This window comes from Haemaphysalis longicornis, unplaced genomic scaffold, assembly GCF_048455015.1.
Source record: "Haemaphysalis longicornis isolate Haplotype H1 unplaced genomic scaffold, Haemaphysalis longicornis Haplotype H1 scaffold_8, whole genome shotgun sequence".
NCBI lineage: Eukaryota > Metazoa > Arthropoda > Arachnida > Ixodida > Ixodidae > Haemaphysalis > Haemaphysalis longicornis.
The window spans coordinates 193,246,876-193,262,564 of record NW_027526445.1 but is presented as its reverse complement, the minus strand read 5'-3'; the positions used below and the strand labels follow the sequence as shown (position 1 = coordinate 193,262,564).

The following is a 15,689-nucleotide window of genomic DNA, read 5'->3' as shown; positions in this document are numbered from 1 at the left end:
GCAAATCGGCGGGAATCGTGCGCGTTAAACAGAACATTAAAACTTTTTTCTCGCAAAAATTGGCTTTAAATTGACCGGTCAACCGAATAACATGGTTGAAGCATTCTACTGGAACAAAAAAGACCGCGGATGCGCCGAATTAGTGCACTGTAGTGCGGTCATTCACCGCGTGATAATTTTTCTCTGATCATGGCGCGAATCAAGGCGGAAATTTGGGCAAGTCGGAATACGCTAACCCGGATATGTCGAATTGTTGCATATATCGAACAGTCTAAACATCCCCCTGGAAATGCTATGCAAAAGTATAGCACTTTCGTATGTGTGTATTGAACTCTCGTTCACCATCACATTCCACATATCGAACGCCGCGCCGTGAGTTCCCCTGCAACTGTGGTTCTCCTGATGGAGTTCTGGGCAATGACGATGACTAATTGCGCTTCGCGGCCCTGTGGGGGCCTTCAGTACTTGCAAAGTAACTCTTGTTTCAACACCTGCTCCACCTGCTCGACACACTAGCATGAGACACCCTCATGACGAGACGCAGGGTGTGATTGGATGCGGAAGGGGAAGGGGCTACCGACCGGAAGCCTGTGACGCATACAAACTCTGTGTTGTGGCCCAGTGGCGGCTCTGCTGGCATCAAGACTGGCGCGACGTGTTGCGTGTTTCTTTTCTTTTCTTTTCTTTTTTCTTTCTCGGCGGCGTGTTTCCGGAGACATGATCGTGAAAAGAACACAAGAATTTGGATTTAGCGATGAAGTCGGACATCATTAGACAGGCTGCAGAGGCCAGTGAAAAGTAGTCGTCGGTTGCCAAGGCATTCGAAATTCGAAATTCCTCGCTGCCCGTTTGGACACGAAACTGCGCAGCAAGCTAGGCGGTTTAGCTCGGCTGACATCGCCAGACTCATTAAAGATTGTTCTCTCTCTCTCTCTCTCTCTCTCTCTCTCTCTCTCTCTCTGACGTAAGGTGAAGGCAGCGCAGCACGGCCGTCTGTCTCGTGTACGTGTTCCTGCAGTGGTTCAGCAAAGCAGCTTCGTTGCGGCTCCAGATGAGAGGCGTTCGGATACAAAAGGCAACGGCGTTGAGTGCCTCGAGAGTGAAATACAGAAAGCTGTCATCATTCCCATGCGAAATCCCGGGGGCCGCAACAGCATGTAAGTTCGTAACTGCTGACGACTACGTGCAAGGTGTGGTGGATCGCGGTGATTAGGTGATCACGATGCGGATCGCCGTTACCGAAAAAGCGGACCTTATTAGCGACGCCGGCGACGTCCCCAACCGCCTACGGCAGCCGAGCTTGCGTCTGCATTCAGCGTAATTCGTGGTCGTGGAAGCGCAGTAGACGGCGACGGTCTTTCTAATTTAAATGGCGTTGGTAAGCTTGAAGATAGCTTGGTGAACTTCATGACGAGAAGATAAAGCAAGCATTGCTCACGGACTTTTTCCGTGCTGAATAAAGTGCGGTGGTCGTCGCTCTGTTTCATATTTTTTGTCCTTTGAAGAGCAAATCCGGAAGCTACCGCTTGTCGCCGTCTCTCAAAGCTCTCAGTGATGTGCGGAGTTTTCATACAAGCTCCAGATGGGTGTATTTTATATTTCGAATTATCGATATATCGAACTATTTCGCGATCCTCTTAGCGTTCGATATATCCGGGATCGACTGTAGCCTGTAGCTCGCGCAGAAGTTGAAGCACCCGCAGAAATGCCTTATAAGGTGCGGTTTCGCTTTCGGTATTGTGCACAAAAACGAAAGCACTGACAGAGTACTTTGGCTGACAGTTTGTGCCTGTAAAAGGCTTTAATCATCATATGGCTTGTTTGAAAAACTATGCTGATATAATATTATGTCAATTCTATGGTGACAAGCAAAATATTTTGTAAATGCCTCAATAATTTAGGCGGCACTAAAACAAGCCGCACACGAGCCACACCAAGCCGGAGACAAGTCGAAGACTTGTGGAGGTTTCTGACTGCTGATTGCCAGGAGAACTAGCAATTTGTCACGGTAGCAACTTTAGCTGCTCAATTTCTCTTCTGCGAACATGCTGAGTTCGAACAAATTAAAAAAGTGTACAGATTTGACTCTAGACAAATATATTGGCTGGTAACCGGCGGCACGGTTTCGAAAACCGGAGGACGGTACCCATAAACGTTTCTGCAACGAATAGCACTGCTACTGCTGCTACAGCCAGGTCATCCCCATGGATTCGTTGATGCAAACGGACCTTTACGAGCTGCTGCAAGTGGAGATCGGCGCTGACGAGAAAGAGGTAACCGCGAGTTTCTCCCGCGGTAATCGCTGAGCGCGCACATCTCGGCGGGAACACCGACGTGTCTCGATCGAGGCACAGTCAGATGTGTATACAGTTCAAGCTCAACTAGAGGACCGTGTCTTGAAGCCCGAATTCCAGACGCTTTAGTTTTGTGTTGGCGACCTCTTACAAATTTTAAAATGCCTGTCTGCCTGACAGTACGTCCATGTCCGCGCGGTTCGCCGGTTGGTTCATTTGCACCTAAAGTAATCGGGCATCGCGATTTAGGTACAGGGCGACTACATTTTCGACATTTTTCCGGCCTCGAGGCCGCGCAACCCGATAAATTCGCCACGGTTTTGGTGCTGGAATTCCAAGACGATGTTCGCTTCTATTGATGTTGAGAAGAATTTTCTTCATGCCACCAGCCATAACCGTTCCAGCCCACTGTATTTCACCTATCAATATTGTCGAGCGAGGAAACATTGACGATGAAGGCAGAAAATGTCCCAGTACAGCAGAGTAGCGGCGGAACGCCCCATGAAATGAGTCGACCGCCTGGTTTCAAACTGTTTCATATGACGTTGGCTCGCGTGGGGCCATAAAGACATCGATCAGGTGCCGGACAGCTTAAGAACCTCGTGATGTCGAGGGTGTATTTATGATTTACAGCGCGGTTAAGGGGCCGTCGAAGCATTCTGTTGCCTGCTAACCCAGCTCGTGCCAACTCACATGGATGCACCTCTCGTTTGCAGCTATTGCTACTGTCATTTAATTGCATGGTTACCAGAAGCATGGACCTGAATTGACGGATGCGAACTCAACCACTCCCTACAATATCTGCAACTCATGATCGCACTGAAATAAACTTTTTATCCCCAGTTTCTGTAACAAACGAAATGCGACCTTGAGGACGGAAAGTTGGGCTGGTTTGTTTACGGATGGCTGGACGCATTGTAGTAGCACTAAGGACGGAACGCAGAAGGGACTAGCGTTCGTCCTGTGTTTTTTTTTTCCTTCTGTGCTCCGTCCTTAGCGCTACTACAATGTGTTCAGAATGCGACCACACTTTCAGTGAGCCGCAAGAGCTCCAAACTGGTGGCTGTAGATGCACAAGTCTTGTTGATGGCTTCATATTTGTTGAAAGCAACCTGCGTTCATCCATCCATGGAGGTCTGGCTGTTACGGCTAATACTGCAAAAGTATCCAACTCCTCGTGCCTACATTTGCGAAATGTCTGTGTGTATTTCTTCTCTCCCTCTAGTCTTGTTCCCTGTCCAGGGATTCCCAGCACTCGTGTGGTTTCGTTGCTCGAACCTTGTTTCCCCTCCTCCAGATCAAGAGTGCCTATCGGAAGAAAGCGTTGACATGCCACCCGGACAAGAACCCCGACAATCCCCGAGCAGGTACGGCGAAACATTTCTCCTGAAGCAGCTTCTGGCCGCCCTGTGCTTCTTCCTGGGGAGCATGATGCGACATTGAGGACTGAGTAGTAGTGGCTCATCAATTCTTGTGTGTTAGGGACAGTTTCGTCTTTCTTTGGCTACGCCGCGCGATCCAACGCAGCGGCGACCCGCTACAAAGGGCACATCACCATCACCAGAGTCCGTCAATGCTTTTCCGGACTCTGCCATCACCATCATGGGGTCGGTATGTGGATGTGGGAACTGTATTTCCAATGGACGGGAAATACGAGAAGGGAAGATTGGGTAGATGACGTTCCCTGCACATTGACTGTTTCCTGTCACGTGTCAAACATGGCCTGGTAGCAAAATACAGTGCTCGTAGTCGGCCGGCAGACAGTGGCAACGAGAAATTTCCCTTCAATCATTGCATTTTAGAAAGCGGTAGCACCCAACGTTTAACAGTTCACTCATTGGGAGGAAGCACCGTACAGAGTGCAAAAATGTGCTCTAATTGCTACAATTCCATTGCAAGACCGTTCAAAGCGCAAAACGTAAAACGAGGGACGACGAGAGGCACAGGGACACGCGCGTGTCCCTGTGCCTCTCGTCGTCCCTCGTTTTACGTCTTGCGCTTTGAACGGTCTTGCAATGGAATACCAACTTGCCCAGAAATCCGCCTTAATCAGCTGCAATTCCACTTGTCACATTTTACACTTCGTTAACAGATGGTTTTATGAAATGCAATGCCAACTTAAGCGTAGTAGATTAGAAGGCTTCATCAGGAAGGACCCTACCGTGTAAGGCAATAAGCAGAAGCAAGAACGCCTATGTAAGGGAGATTGTTTTTTAGTGCAATACTGTACATGTCGTTGAACCTCTCACTGCGTTCACTTTGAGAAATGCTCTGCTGGGAACAAGATGAACTTAGAGACTTATAAATGAATGCCTGTAAGCAAAAGTGTAGAGCTATAGAGTCTTATAAATGAATGCCTGTAAGCAAAAGTGTAGAGCTGATAGTGTGCAAAAAACAATATCGGCCAGAACAGCAGTAATAGAGGGAGCCTTGCTTGACTGGTAAAAGTTTTAGAAGGTCAGGTAGTCTGTATCTTTCTGCTATGGTGCTCCTCATGAGCCTTTGTTCTGTTTTGGCCTGTCGAGCAGTGTGCAATCTCTCCCCATTCCTGTCTTTTCCAGCGGAGCTCTTCCAGCAGCTGTCTCGTGCCTTGGAGGTGCTTACCGACCCAGCAGCAAGGGTAAGCGGCAGCGATTAGAACAGGCCCTGTAACTTTCAAACAGCGCGGTCTTTACAAAGGAGCTATTTCTCTTCATGTCCAACTGCCTTGCGAGAAGTGTGGTGGTATATACGGGGTTCTTCAGTGACCCTTGACTTAGCCCTCCTGTGATGATGGGAACAGCGCAGCACTGTTTCTCACCACCACAAGGTTTCTCACATTAATCAAACCAGCCAAAATTCTTCAAATAATTAAAACAGCTCCCTTTTTATTGTTAAACCTTTTTTTATGTTTTGAAAATTCCAGGGGAATTTTATTTAGCTGTTACCTTTATGTTTCTTAATTGGCAGACGTCATATATGCATTTGCTAACCATTACTGAAAGGCAGGGTTGAGGTTGTACAGGGTGCCTCATTCTGAGGTGGAGTTTAGCAACTGGTGCGGCTGAAGAAACTTTGCTGCTTCACTTATTCTGTAGGTTACTCCTGCTACGGTGCAGAATTATTTATTGAAGTACCCTAAGGGATCAAGTGGGCATTACATGTGAAGGGATTGAGCTAAAAGCCACTAGTAAATACAATTTTTTAAAAAGAGAAAGAAATTACGCGGGAACGCATGTAAATATAGGCAGTGCATGTAAACAACTACCACCGCAATTGCCTGACGATAAGTGGGCTGGTGGCATCCACACCGGTAGACATTGTTTGGCCGTTCCATTGAATGAAGTGTGCCATTGAGGATTTTTTTTTTAATCTCGTGGTATTGTTGAGGCTGCCACCATTGTATGGATTCAACCTGGTGACATTTCAGCCTGGCACTGATAACGTACATTGTTACGCCCTAACTAAAGTTCCATGAGATTGGACCTCGCTGTGAAATGGAGGCTGAGGCTTCAGTTGCTTTGACACTGCAGACTCAGTCCACTCAGCAGCTGTTTTGGTGCTCTCCTTTGGTTTGACAGCTTTGTTGTTGGACGCTTCGTGCTGCATGCCGTTAGTTCAGCTTGTATGGGAAGCAGAAAGAAGTGATGCGTTTCAGTTAGTTAACAGGGCATCTGTAGGGGCTAGTTGGTTATGCATAGCTTGAATGGAAAGCGCTTAAACTTTGACTATTAAACAAGGACGAGAAAGACTACAACACAGGACGCAACACGTCCTGTGTTGTAGTCTTTCTCGTCCTTGTTTACTAGTCAAAGTTTAAGCGCTTTCCATTCAAGCTATTCAGTTAGTGGTTTTCACCGAGAGTCTCTTGTGGAACGGGAGCGAGAAGAGAACGTGTAAAAGGGCTCTGGGTGCAGGTCTTGTACCTTAACTAGTGCGGGATTTCACGGATGCCTTTATATTTGTCTAATTATTGGCGAGGCAGAGTGTGAAAGTGAAACAGCTGGCTTACCTCAGCACGACAGCTGCCCAGTGCTGGGAGCATCACTGGGATGCATTTGAACATTTGTCCAGCTCTTGGCTGAGTTTCCTATGGCACCCTCATGTGCAACCGAAGCAGAGCCAATTTTCGATTGTAATACTGAAGCTGACCTAACAGAGTCGAAGCTAGCCCCATTCCCAGGTGTAGTCAGCAAATGTGTAATAGGGTAAGCAGGGTAAATACAATCTATGCAAAAAAATGTCGTGAGGACCAATAATAGGAAAAGCCAAAGAAGCTAAAGTTGTAGAAATGTCAAGATGGCTCACTAGCGTGCTAGCTTGATGCAGCACTGCCACAGCACAGATCCGTTGATCTGGTTGGCTTTAGCAGTGCGTAAAAACGGTGCGTGTCCATTGTCACAGGCGACCAGGTGGCGCTCTGTATCTGTGGTCTAGCCGACCCAAGTTGACATTGGTCAAACCAGCTATGGTATGCGTGTCCAGATGCTAGGGTTTCTTGATTGAAAGTTAACATGCGTTCTGGGCTGTTTCCCAAACAACAAATGCTACAAAGTTGTAAAGATATAGTACAAGATTATTTCTTTTTCGTTTGTGTTGCACTGCGAGTGTCCTGTGCCATCACCTTTTCCCTGAACGGTTTGAGAGTGGAAAAAAGAAAATTCATACTGTTATGCATCTCTTTCCTTGGCACCGCTTTTAAGGGCGCAGAGAAAGGAAGCTTGGTCCCTGTCGAGCTGGCCGTGACGAGCTTTTTGGCCCTCCTTGCTGCTGCATTTCCTTGCCCTTGTGCTGTGAAGGAAGTGGCCGTACAGAGTGCAACTGACTGTGCGCAGAGCGCCTACGATGCGGTGCTCAAGGCCCGCCAGGCGGCCAAGATCCGCCACCAGGGGCTGGACGCCAAGCGGCGCAAGCTGCGGGAGGAACTGGAGGCGCGCGAGGCTGGCCCCAACCAGGAGGCCGGCACGGCGCAGCAGCGACTAAAGCAGGAGGTGGAGCGGCTCCGTCGCGAGGGCTCCCGGCAGCTGGCCGAGCAGCGGGAGCTGCTGCAGCGGCAGATGCAGCAGCAGCGGGCGCAGCACGAGGACCGCCTCAGGCAGCAGGCCGGCCTCACGCGCCTCAAGGTGGGGTGGTCGGGTCGGACAAGATGCGCGCAGCACGCACCCGTCGGTGTGGCATGTGCTTTGCCTGTGTATCTTGCTCAAGGGAAGCTTGTGTTGTGTTGTTCCTTCGCTGTGTCCTACCTGTGCGTGTGCCATGTTTTGAGGACGACAGTGGGGCTCTTCGATTGTCAGCCTCTGACTCCCCAAGAAGCAATCCCATATTCGTTTTTCACACATTTTTGGTGCAGTGAATCATCACACTACCAACAAACTATCCACAGTGAGGTTGAGACTGTAAATCAAAGAGTCTCCTCAGTCTTTCATTGGCTACCTACCGTACTTACCCGATTCTAACGCGCACCTTTTTTCCGCAAAAATAGGCCGAAAAATCGCATGCGCGTTAGAATCGGATACGAAACCGAAACTGCCGAAACAGCTGAAATTTCGTTCCACTCATCGCCATCGCCATCTCAAGATGGTGCCAAAGCTTTTAGCAACAATTTTTCGGATCTAGGCGCCTTGGCTTTTCTTTCGGCGTTCACACAAATCGACAAATTATTCCACTTGCGTGCTTGATAACAGCAATGGCAGCAGCGGCAACGAAGGTGCGCCGCTTCCGCGGATTACGAGCGGCTCCCATGCACGCGTTCACAACGAGCGGTTGGCTGAAGCGTATGCCTCGAGAAGCTCGCGGGATGGGCATGCGAAGCGTGGGCCACGATCCCATCGACCATGGTTGAACGTTAGTTCAGAAGTGTGGCATCGCGAACGCGCTTGGCGGCACCAATGACGAGATGTTGCGGTCAGCGGAAGGCGACAAGGAGCTCTGGGAGAGCGACGAGGAGTGAGAGGAGTGAGATTACTTCGGGGAATAAATCGCCCGTTTCTCTCGCATTCGTTTTTCTTGCTCGCAAAGTTCCTTGCGTGTTACAAACGGAGGTGGAAGTTTTTTAGGTTTTTTGCCTGGAAAATCGGGTGCGCGTTAGAATCGGGGGCGCGTTAGAATCGGGTAATTACGGTAGGTGCGAAAATTTTGGTGTCCGCATGTCTGTCGCTTGATGCAACAGCCCTGGCAAGACTTGGAAGAATGCTTGAACAAAAAGTGCTTATATGCAGGCGGGACCTGTCCAAACTACTGACGCTGGTGGAAACCGGTGCTGAAACATGTCAGCATTATTCGCCACAGAGGGAACAATACATTAGGCGCACTTGGAGGGTGGGGCACAACATTAATCTTTCACTGAGAGTAACAGCATTCCTGTAGTCAAGAGAACTACACGTGGTATTTATTTTTACCAGAAAAATAAGGAAAGGGTTGAAATAGATGGTGCACAAGGGGCGCAAATGCAAGAAAACTGAATTGAATTGAGCAAACCTTCGTTGCAGTGTATGTGAGAGGAGCAAGAGTGGAGAGAGGAATGCATGGCCGAAGACTATCGTCTCCTGCCATCGTCGTCTGCCGATCTCCCTGGGGGCAGATTGTTTTTTCTTCTCTTTCTTTCTTTTCGCTGATCATTGCTCTCTTTTTTCTACCACACAGTGCGCCTACTTGCCTTTCTGTCCGCCCATAAGTGATGTCCTTATTTGAGTCAAAGCTGTGAGTGGAGCAGACAGACCCAGCTGGTGGCCATGACAACATCACAGTACTGTGCTAGCTTGTGAGCAAACCGCTGGGTTAGCACATGGAATGAGCTCACGCATGCGAGCTCATTCCAAACGCTAACCCATCGCGCTAACTTGCACGCTAATTCTGTCACCGTACTCACTAATGGTAGTGTAGTGTGCACCACCCGCTATGCTAAGACACTATTGTTATTTACCTAGCTAATTTCCCGATGCCTGCCCATTGCACCTGATATTTTTGGGACATCCTTTGTAGCCATAACAATGTGAAATGCGAGAGTACTGTTTCAGGATCGCAACCTATTATGCACCGCAGGCGTCTCTCGCAATGGCTGCTACTGCACAGTGTTCAATCAGCTGTGAGGAGGGCGAGTGGCGAAGGATGGCACGAAGTTGTCCTCGAGCACTCCACAGTGCCAGTCAGTAGTGCTGTCACACTGGGAGCTACTTCCAAATTTCCAAAGTGCTAAAGCTTTGGAGCTCGAGGTGCACTCAGCAATTGTACTACCGGTTTTGAGGTGAAACAGAACGCTTGTCGTGCCCTCTTTGAGCAAGGCTGTGGAGACGAGAGGAGGTCAGAGCTGGAAAAGTGACTAGCCATCCCTAAGGGAAAGGCAGCTGTCGAGAGCTGTAAATATTTTCGGGGCTCAGTGCGCGAAGGCTACACTTGATCTCCAAGGTGTGCTGTAGTGGAGGGCTCTGGATTAATTTTCACCACCTGCAAGGGATCTTTAACGTGCGTCAAAATGTTGACACACGGGCCATTTCGCTGTTCGCCTCCATCAGAAAAGCAGCCACAGTGGCCGGGATCGAACCCACGTCCTCGGGCTCAGCAGCACCACACCTTAGCCATTGATCCACTGTGGGGGGTCAAAACACTGTACAGCTGTGAAACTTTGCAATAACTCCCAGCTTTTGCAGCATAGCAGCAGAGGGTAGCCATTAGGTGCTTTTGTTGGCAATGCTTCCTGCCCTTGCGGAGGGCAGGAAGCATTCCTGACAGAGCATAAAAATGTCGAGAAACACCATGCTTGGCTCCCATTATGTAACTTGAAATCTGATCTTGGGGCACTTTGCTATGTCGTGTGTGTTCATTGGATGATTGAGGTGTGTTGGTACTTGGGTCATACACGAAAGAGTATGGTGGCAGAGTCGGGAGAAAAGGGCCAGCTAGCCGCAGATTGTGCTCCAATGGCTTCCTTTTATTTTGCCTAGGGTTGCATCAGCATGGTGAGCTGTTACTGGAGGCAGGGGGTCCAGTTTCCCCCCCCCTTTATACTGCAAGTATCGCAACTGTCGACCATTTATGAGACAGGTGGCACAGGAGGCAGATTCGGGCGCACAACTGTCAAACAGGCCCAGCACATTAGGCACGCAAACGGCTCCAATGTCATGATGAGGTCATGCTAGTGCATGCATCCAAATAAAAACCACATGGCAGTGTATGTGCCATCATCGTGAGGCAGGATTATGTGTGCTTTAGTCAAGCTGTGCTGCATTGCTTTGGGAAACAGTATTCCAGAGCAAGTTTATTGGGTCACGATTTTTGTAGCTAGTAGCACACTGTGTGCAGTAAGTGAGGAAGATGCGTAGGGAGAAAAAAGGAAGACATTGACGAGGGTCTCCTCTTAGTGCCTGCCCGCGTGCCTCTCTTTGCTCGTAGTTCTTCATCCTGTGTGGACCGGCTGATTGCTTGGTCAGGTGCTGGGAGCTGTGCTGTGCAACTTCTTGGAACAGTGGCAGTCCTTCTCGTAGGCCACTCGTGGTCTCACCGGCCCCTCTCTCCCCCCGTGCAGGTCCGCTGGAAGCAGCAGCCTGGGGCGAGGGGCTATACCGAGGACAGCTTGCGGCAGCGCCTGTCCCAGTACGGGACCATCAGCTGCCTGGTGGTCCGCAACGGATCGGCGCTCGTCGAGTTCGAGGAACCCTCTGCCGCTGTGAGCCAATGCACACATTAGCGTCACAGCATTGTGCTCCCTTGACCGGTCCAAGTTCCTCCCAGTTTATCTTACTCTGCGAACATACAGGGTGCGACCAGTGCGACCAGGACGCAAGTGCTCCACTGGTGTGCCGTGTTGGGGCCCAGTGAACCACAAAAAATAAATTAGGCATTGAATTAGGGTGCAATGGGTGGCATTCGGCAGGCACACTCGAATAGTTATTTGCTTATTTATTCAAAGTGCCTGGCAGGCCCAGCAGGGATTGGGTAAAGGGGACTTGCAGAAAAAATCGCAACAAAATAACAGCGGAAGTTATACAATAGCTGATTGGATTGGATTGGAAAATGTTTAGTGAGCATAAAAGTGGGTGAGCATATCACAAATGTAGGTGCATCTTCAAGTCAAGTAAGTCGTGCACTGCAAAAATAAACAGAGTGTCATCATCACGAGCATAGCAAGAGGACTTGTACAATAGATGCAAACATTAAGTAAAGCACTGTGGGAAGGCTTGAAAAAAAAATCGGGCTGGGGGGAATCATGCTAGTAGTACAGTAGAATCTCGATAAACGGAAATCTCTTAAACAGGATTGCCGCTTCAATGGAACAGTAGCCTGTAAGTTGGTTGGTTTTGTATTCAGATAATGTAAAAAAACTCGGTAATCGGAACTAAAATTTTTGCATCACCGTGTAAACAGAACCAGAAATGGAACTTCTTGTCAAACCCATTGGCATGAGAATCAGCTTTTTATGGTTCCGGCTGTTCCTTTTGTTTTTTTCTTCTCTGTGTTTTTTTTAGCCTCATTGGCCTCGTAAGTGTCGTCTCGTTAGTGGTCAGCCAGGTTAGCGCAACGAATGCAACATCGCAGTTCTTGTTCCAGTCGTTTGGTCTCGATTCAATACGGCGAGGTTACAGGGCTCAGCTCCTGTCGCCTCATTCGTGCCATTGTGGTGCTATTCTTGCTTCATTACCACGTTGCCGTCTTCTAAATTCAGTGGCTCGTAAGCACCCGTGAAGTTGAGGCCTCTAGCCTCCGTGAAGATGCAGTTTCAAGGACTCAAAGAAAAAAGAATTGATGCATTTTGTAGTGCACAGCGACTCATTGTTGCCAAATCAACTTATGCTGTGTCTAAACCTCTTGTAGTTTTCTTGCTTTCTGAAAAACTACCAGCTACATTCACCTTCTAGGGCTTAGAGTTCCGTGAAATGATATTAAGAGTGTGTATGCACAAAAATATACACTTTCACACATCTCTCTCAGTAAACGGAACTCCTGCGGAACTAATTTTTTCGGTCCTTGACGTTCCGTTTATCGAGAGTCTACTGTAACTGTAAAAAAGGAGAATAAGTGGTGCCCACGCAAAGGAATGCAAGCACTGCTGTTTTCTGGTCCTAAAATGAAAAATGCTTGCGTAGATGAGGGCGGAATGTTTCTGGGTTTGTGAGCGACGCGATGTCAGGAAGGTGATTCCACGAGCGGATAGCAAGTGGGGGAGATGTTGTGTTGCCGTAGATGCGGGCAAAGCTACGTTGATTGTAAGATATGCGTGATGCGGAAGCAGGCCTTGTAGAGTGGGTAATAGGGAGGGTCCGGTGCTGTAAATGTATTTGTGGGTGAGCAGTGGGTTCCCTCTATCACTGAAGAGAAAGGTGCACTACCACCGGTGCCCACTGCCGGTGGTGACTTGTGGGGCAGGAACTGGCACCTTATTGAGCGCCTCTGTGGGAAACTTCAGTCAGCCCACTGAGCTGTGGGACAAAGGATGGTGGCAGCAGCAATAGTTAGGGGCAGGGAACGAGCACATCTTGTGCACTTCGGAGAATAGACTCGGGTGGAAGACATCAAGACGTGGACATGGGCTGGGCAGGTCACGGAGTGGCTACCTTGAGGCGGGAGCAGAAGTGGAAAGGGGAGGAACACTGCCAACTCGATTGAGAGACGAGATGAGGAAGTTCAGGGGCCAAATAAAGGACCAGGGCATCACAGTGCTGGGATGGCTGGAAGAACACGAAAGAGGCCAACACAAGCATGATGATGACGATGATGACAACGTTGCTGGAATTGAATGTTTGCCCTCATTCGGAGGATGGTTGCGCACTGTGGCCTGACAGTGTGGCTGTCATGGCAGAAAAAAACCTCAAGGAGAAGAAAATCAGACACTACGAAGCACTATGTCGTGGCTGGTACTAGGGAAAGCGAGTCTCTATTAGAGACACTGCCTGCGGGGTGTGCACAGATTGCCACATCAGCTCTGCTAACGGCTGGGCCACTTGATCGTGCTGAGGGCGCGTATCTGCTTTGCCGTGGAACTCTGAAACACACTTGTCCCACACACAGGGCACTCAGCATCAACTTCGTCATACCAAAGGTTTTACGTCAATTATAGACCGACGTGGCATTTGCCCCCTCCCGGCAGTTTCATCTCGCACCAACAGCACATTGTGTCTCAAAGACTATTCTGAGTCCCTCCTCCACTCAAGCCCCCAGTGAAGGAGATCCTTGAAAGCGATTTCCCCGTGCGTAAGCATTGCGGAGTCCTCCCCTCAGCCGAGTGGAGGGAGCAAGTGGAGTGGAGGGGGGACCCAGAATATGGCCCTTGAAGTTCAAAATCTCTAATTCTTGCAAAACAGTAGGAGACTAGGATAAGCTCAGCATTGAAAATTTCCGCTGGCAGAGAAGGAACCCAATCATTTGAGGGGCTGAAGTGCACTTTTCACGACATGCTTTACACTAGGTTAACAGTATGCATTACTTTCAACCCTGTACCAGGCCAATAGGGCTAACGGTATGGCAAAATAAAAGGATAATGAGCTTCAGCTGCCCAAAGAAAACCCCATTGCAGAGCTAAGAACTCTTTCTGGCCGCCGGCCAAGTTTGAATGAAGTTTTGTCAAAAGAAAGAACAAAAAAACACATTTAGGCAGGAGCTATGTCTGATAACTTCCTGTGCAATTCTGTCGGAGTTCTTTTGGTAGTATCTAATATTTCTGTTGACAAACTGCACCCTCTCTCCCATTTCTTTCCTTTTGAAGGTCAAATATAAACGCACCAAAAAAACAACTGGGTTAAGGGCCAGAGAATGCTGTTACATTAAAAAAAAAATGGGTTATTAGGACACTGAAAAGGGTTATGAACATTCTCTAATTACTTTTTAACGACCCCTGAATGCCTTACTAAATACACTATTATTAAACAAAAAGTTTGCCCTGTATTTCTAAGCGAAGTGTTTCTAAGCGGAGCGCATTGCCCTCGTGACGTAGACGAATGTGTCTTGTTGCCTTCCCTACCCTGCGCAGCGCCTGGCATCCCAGCTGGAGCAAGGCAGCCCTGACGAGGGCCCCCTCACCGTTCGCCTGTTGGGGGACACTGAGCCGACGCAGCCACCGCCACCGCCACCGCCATCCAGAACGGTCGCCGACGACGACGACTACGAGAGTCTAGTCTTGCGAAAGCTGCAGCAGGCGGCGTCCTCTTCCTAGCGTCTCTGCAGATACAGCTGCGGTGCTTTGGACTACGTTGCGTTGTGTTGGACGTGCGGTGAATGGGCCGAGGACGTTCTACGCCAGTGGGTTGGGCCTTGACATGTGCACGCCCGGTAACACTTGACGGCGTCTCGTTTCAGCTGGATGCTTCTGGCCTCGTGCTTGAGTGTTTTTGTGGCATTATGGTTCCGTGTTCACTTTGGAAGAGTGCGTGTGTCCGTCTAGTGTAGTCCAGTGCACATGACCAGTGCTGCCTTGCAAGGCAAGGAAATCAGTGGTGAGCAGAGGCAGCGGTTGTACAGAAGGAAGCCAACTCGTTACTCGAGGGTCCTCTGCTCCGTTTATGTCCCACTATTTATGCGTGCGCGTGTTGGTTGCAACTTAGCTGGACCCACACTGGCAACTCAAATGCAAGACACGGCTCCACGCACAATCTTTCCACCGGTAGGAGTGAAGAAGAGAATGGAAGAAAAGTGTTATGGAAAATCTCATCCCAACCCTCTCATTACGAAGGCATGCTGGTAGCATAACACAAACAAGCCCATTTGTAAGGAAATCATGAATACGATGCATTTTGCTCCACGAATAATTACCACGCTCTCGGCGAATTTATTCACCATGTCACATGACGTGACGTGATGTTGCGAGATAAAAGTGCCATTTTCGATGGTCGACTCCTTTTTTGCAACATGGACAGAGGGGGAACACAGAGCACAGAAAGATGTTCCATCAAGTGAGACAAAACGGTCCAGTTTCAGAAGTTCATCAGGGCTCCCCGGCTCCATCGCCGCCGAGCCCTTGCCTCACCATGGTCATTTACATTCGTAGTCCCAGTCGGAAACCAAGCCATACTGATCTAACCAGTGAACAGGGCATCCACCAGCATCCAACACTCACTCCAGTCGTGTCACGAACGACCATCCGAGAACCATCGTGCAACTTGGAAAACACGCATGCACGACCCACCCAACTTTCCCTCCTATTTTTAAGTTGAACGGATTGGAGGAGGGGCTGCAGGCATGGGCGGGGAAGCTGTGAAACCGGGCCCTGCAGCATAAATGCAATTCAAAGGCATCAACCAGACTTGTCTTCACTTGGGCCAATGGACGCAGCCTTTGGTTGCCAACAGTGTGAAACGGCATTGCCATGTCAAAGTGTCCCTGTCATCTTGAAGGGTATTTTGACTTGAATGCTCAACCTAGCGAAGTTTGTGCAGCTTGAGAAGTAAAAGATGGGCGGCACTTGTATTGTCACCTCTTTTTGCTTCTCCA

General features: G+C 49.1%; 1 protein-coding gene across 1 annotated transcript; it reads left to right on the top strand.

Moving 5' to 3' along the window:
- The first annotated feature begins 1,943 nt into the window (after positions 1-1,943).
- On the top strand, positions 1,944-15,471 carry LOC144149887 (dnaJ homolog subfamily C member 17-like). Its single transcript, XM_077681611.1, has 6 exons — positions 1,944-2,273; positions 3,592-3,661; positions 4,856-4,914; positions 7,109-7,396; positions 10,795-10,935; positions 14,233-15,471. Exons 1-6 carry the CDS (start codon positions 2,205-2,207, stop codon positions 14,413-14,415), a joined length of 810 nt encoding a protein of 269 aa, XP_077537737.1. The 5' UTR covers positions 1,944-2,204; the 3' UTR covers positions 14,416-15,471.
- The last annotated feature ends 218 nt before the right edge of the window (positions 15,472-15,689 follow it).

What these genes read in the sequence shown, in the direction of transcription:
- LOC144149887 (XM_077681611.1), top strand. Translation starts at nt 2,205, where the DNA reads ATGGATTCGTTGATGCAAACGGACCTTTACGAGCTGCTGCAAGTGGAG. An exon ending in TCGGCGCTGACGAGAAAGAG is followed by an intron (nt 2,274 to 3,591) that starts GTAACCGCGAGT and finishes CCCCTCCTCCAG; the next exon opens with ATCAAGAGTGCCTATCGGAA. An exon ending in TCGAGGAACCCTCTGCCGCT is followed by an intron (nt 10,936 to 14,232) that starts GTGAGCCAATGC and finishes TACCCTGCGCAG; the next exon opens with CGCCTGGCATCCCAGCTGGA.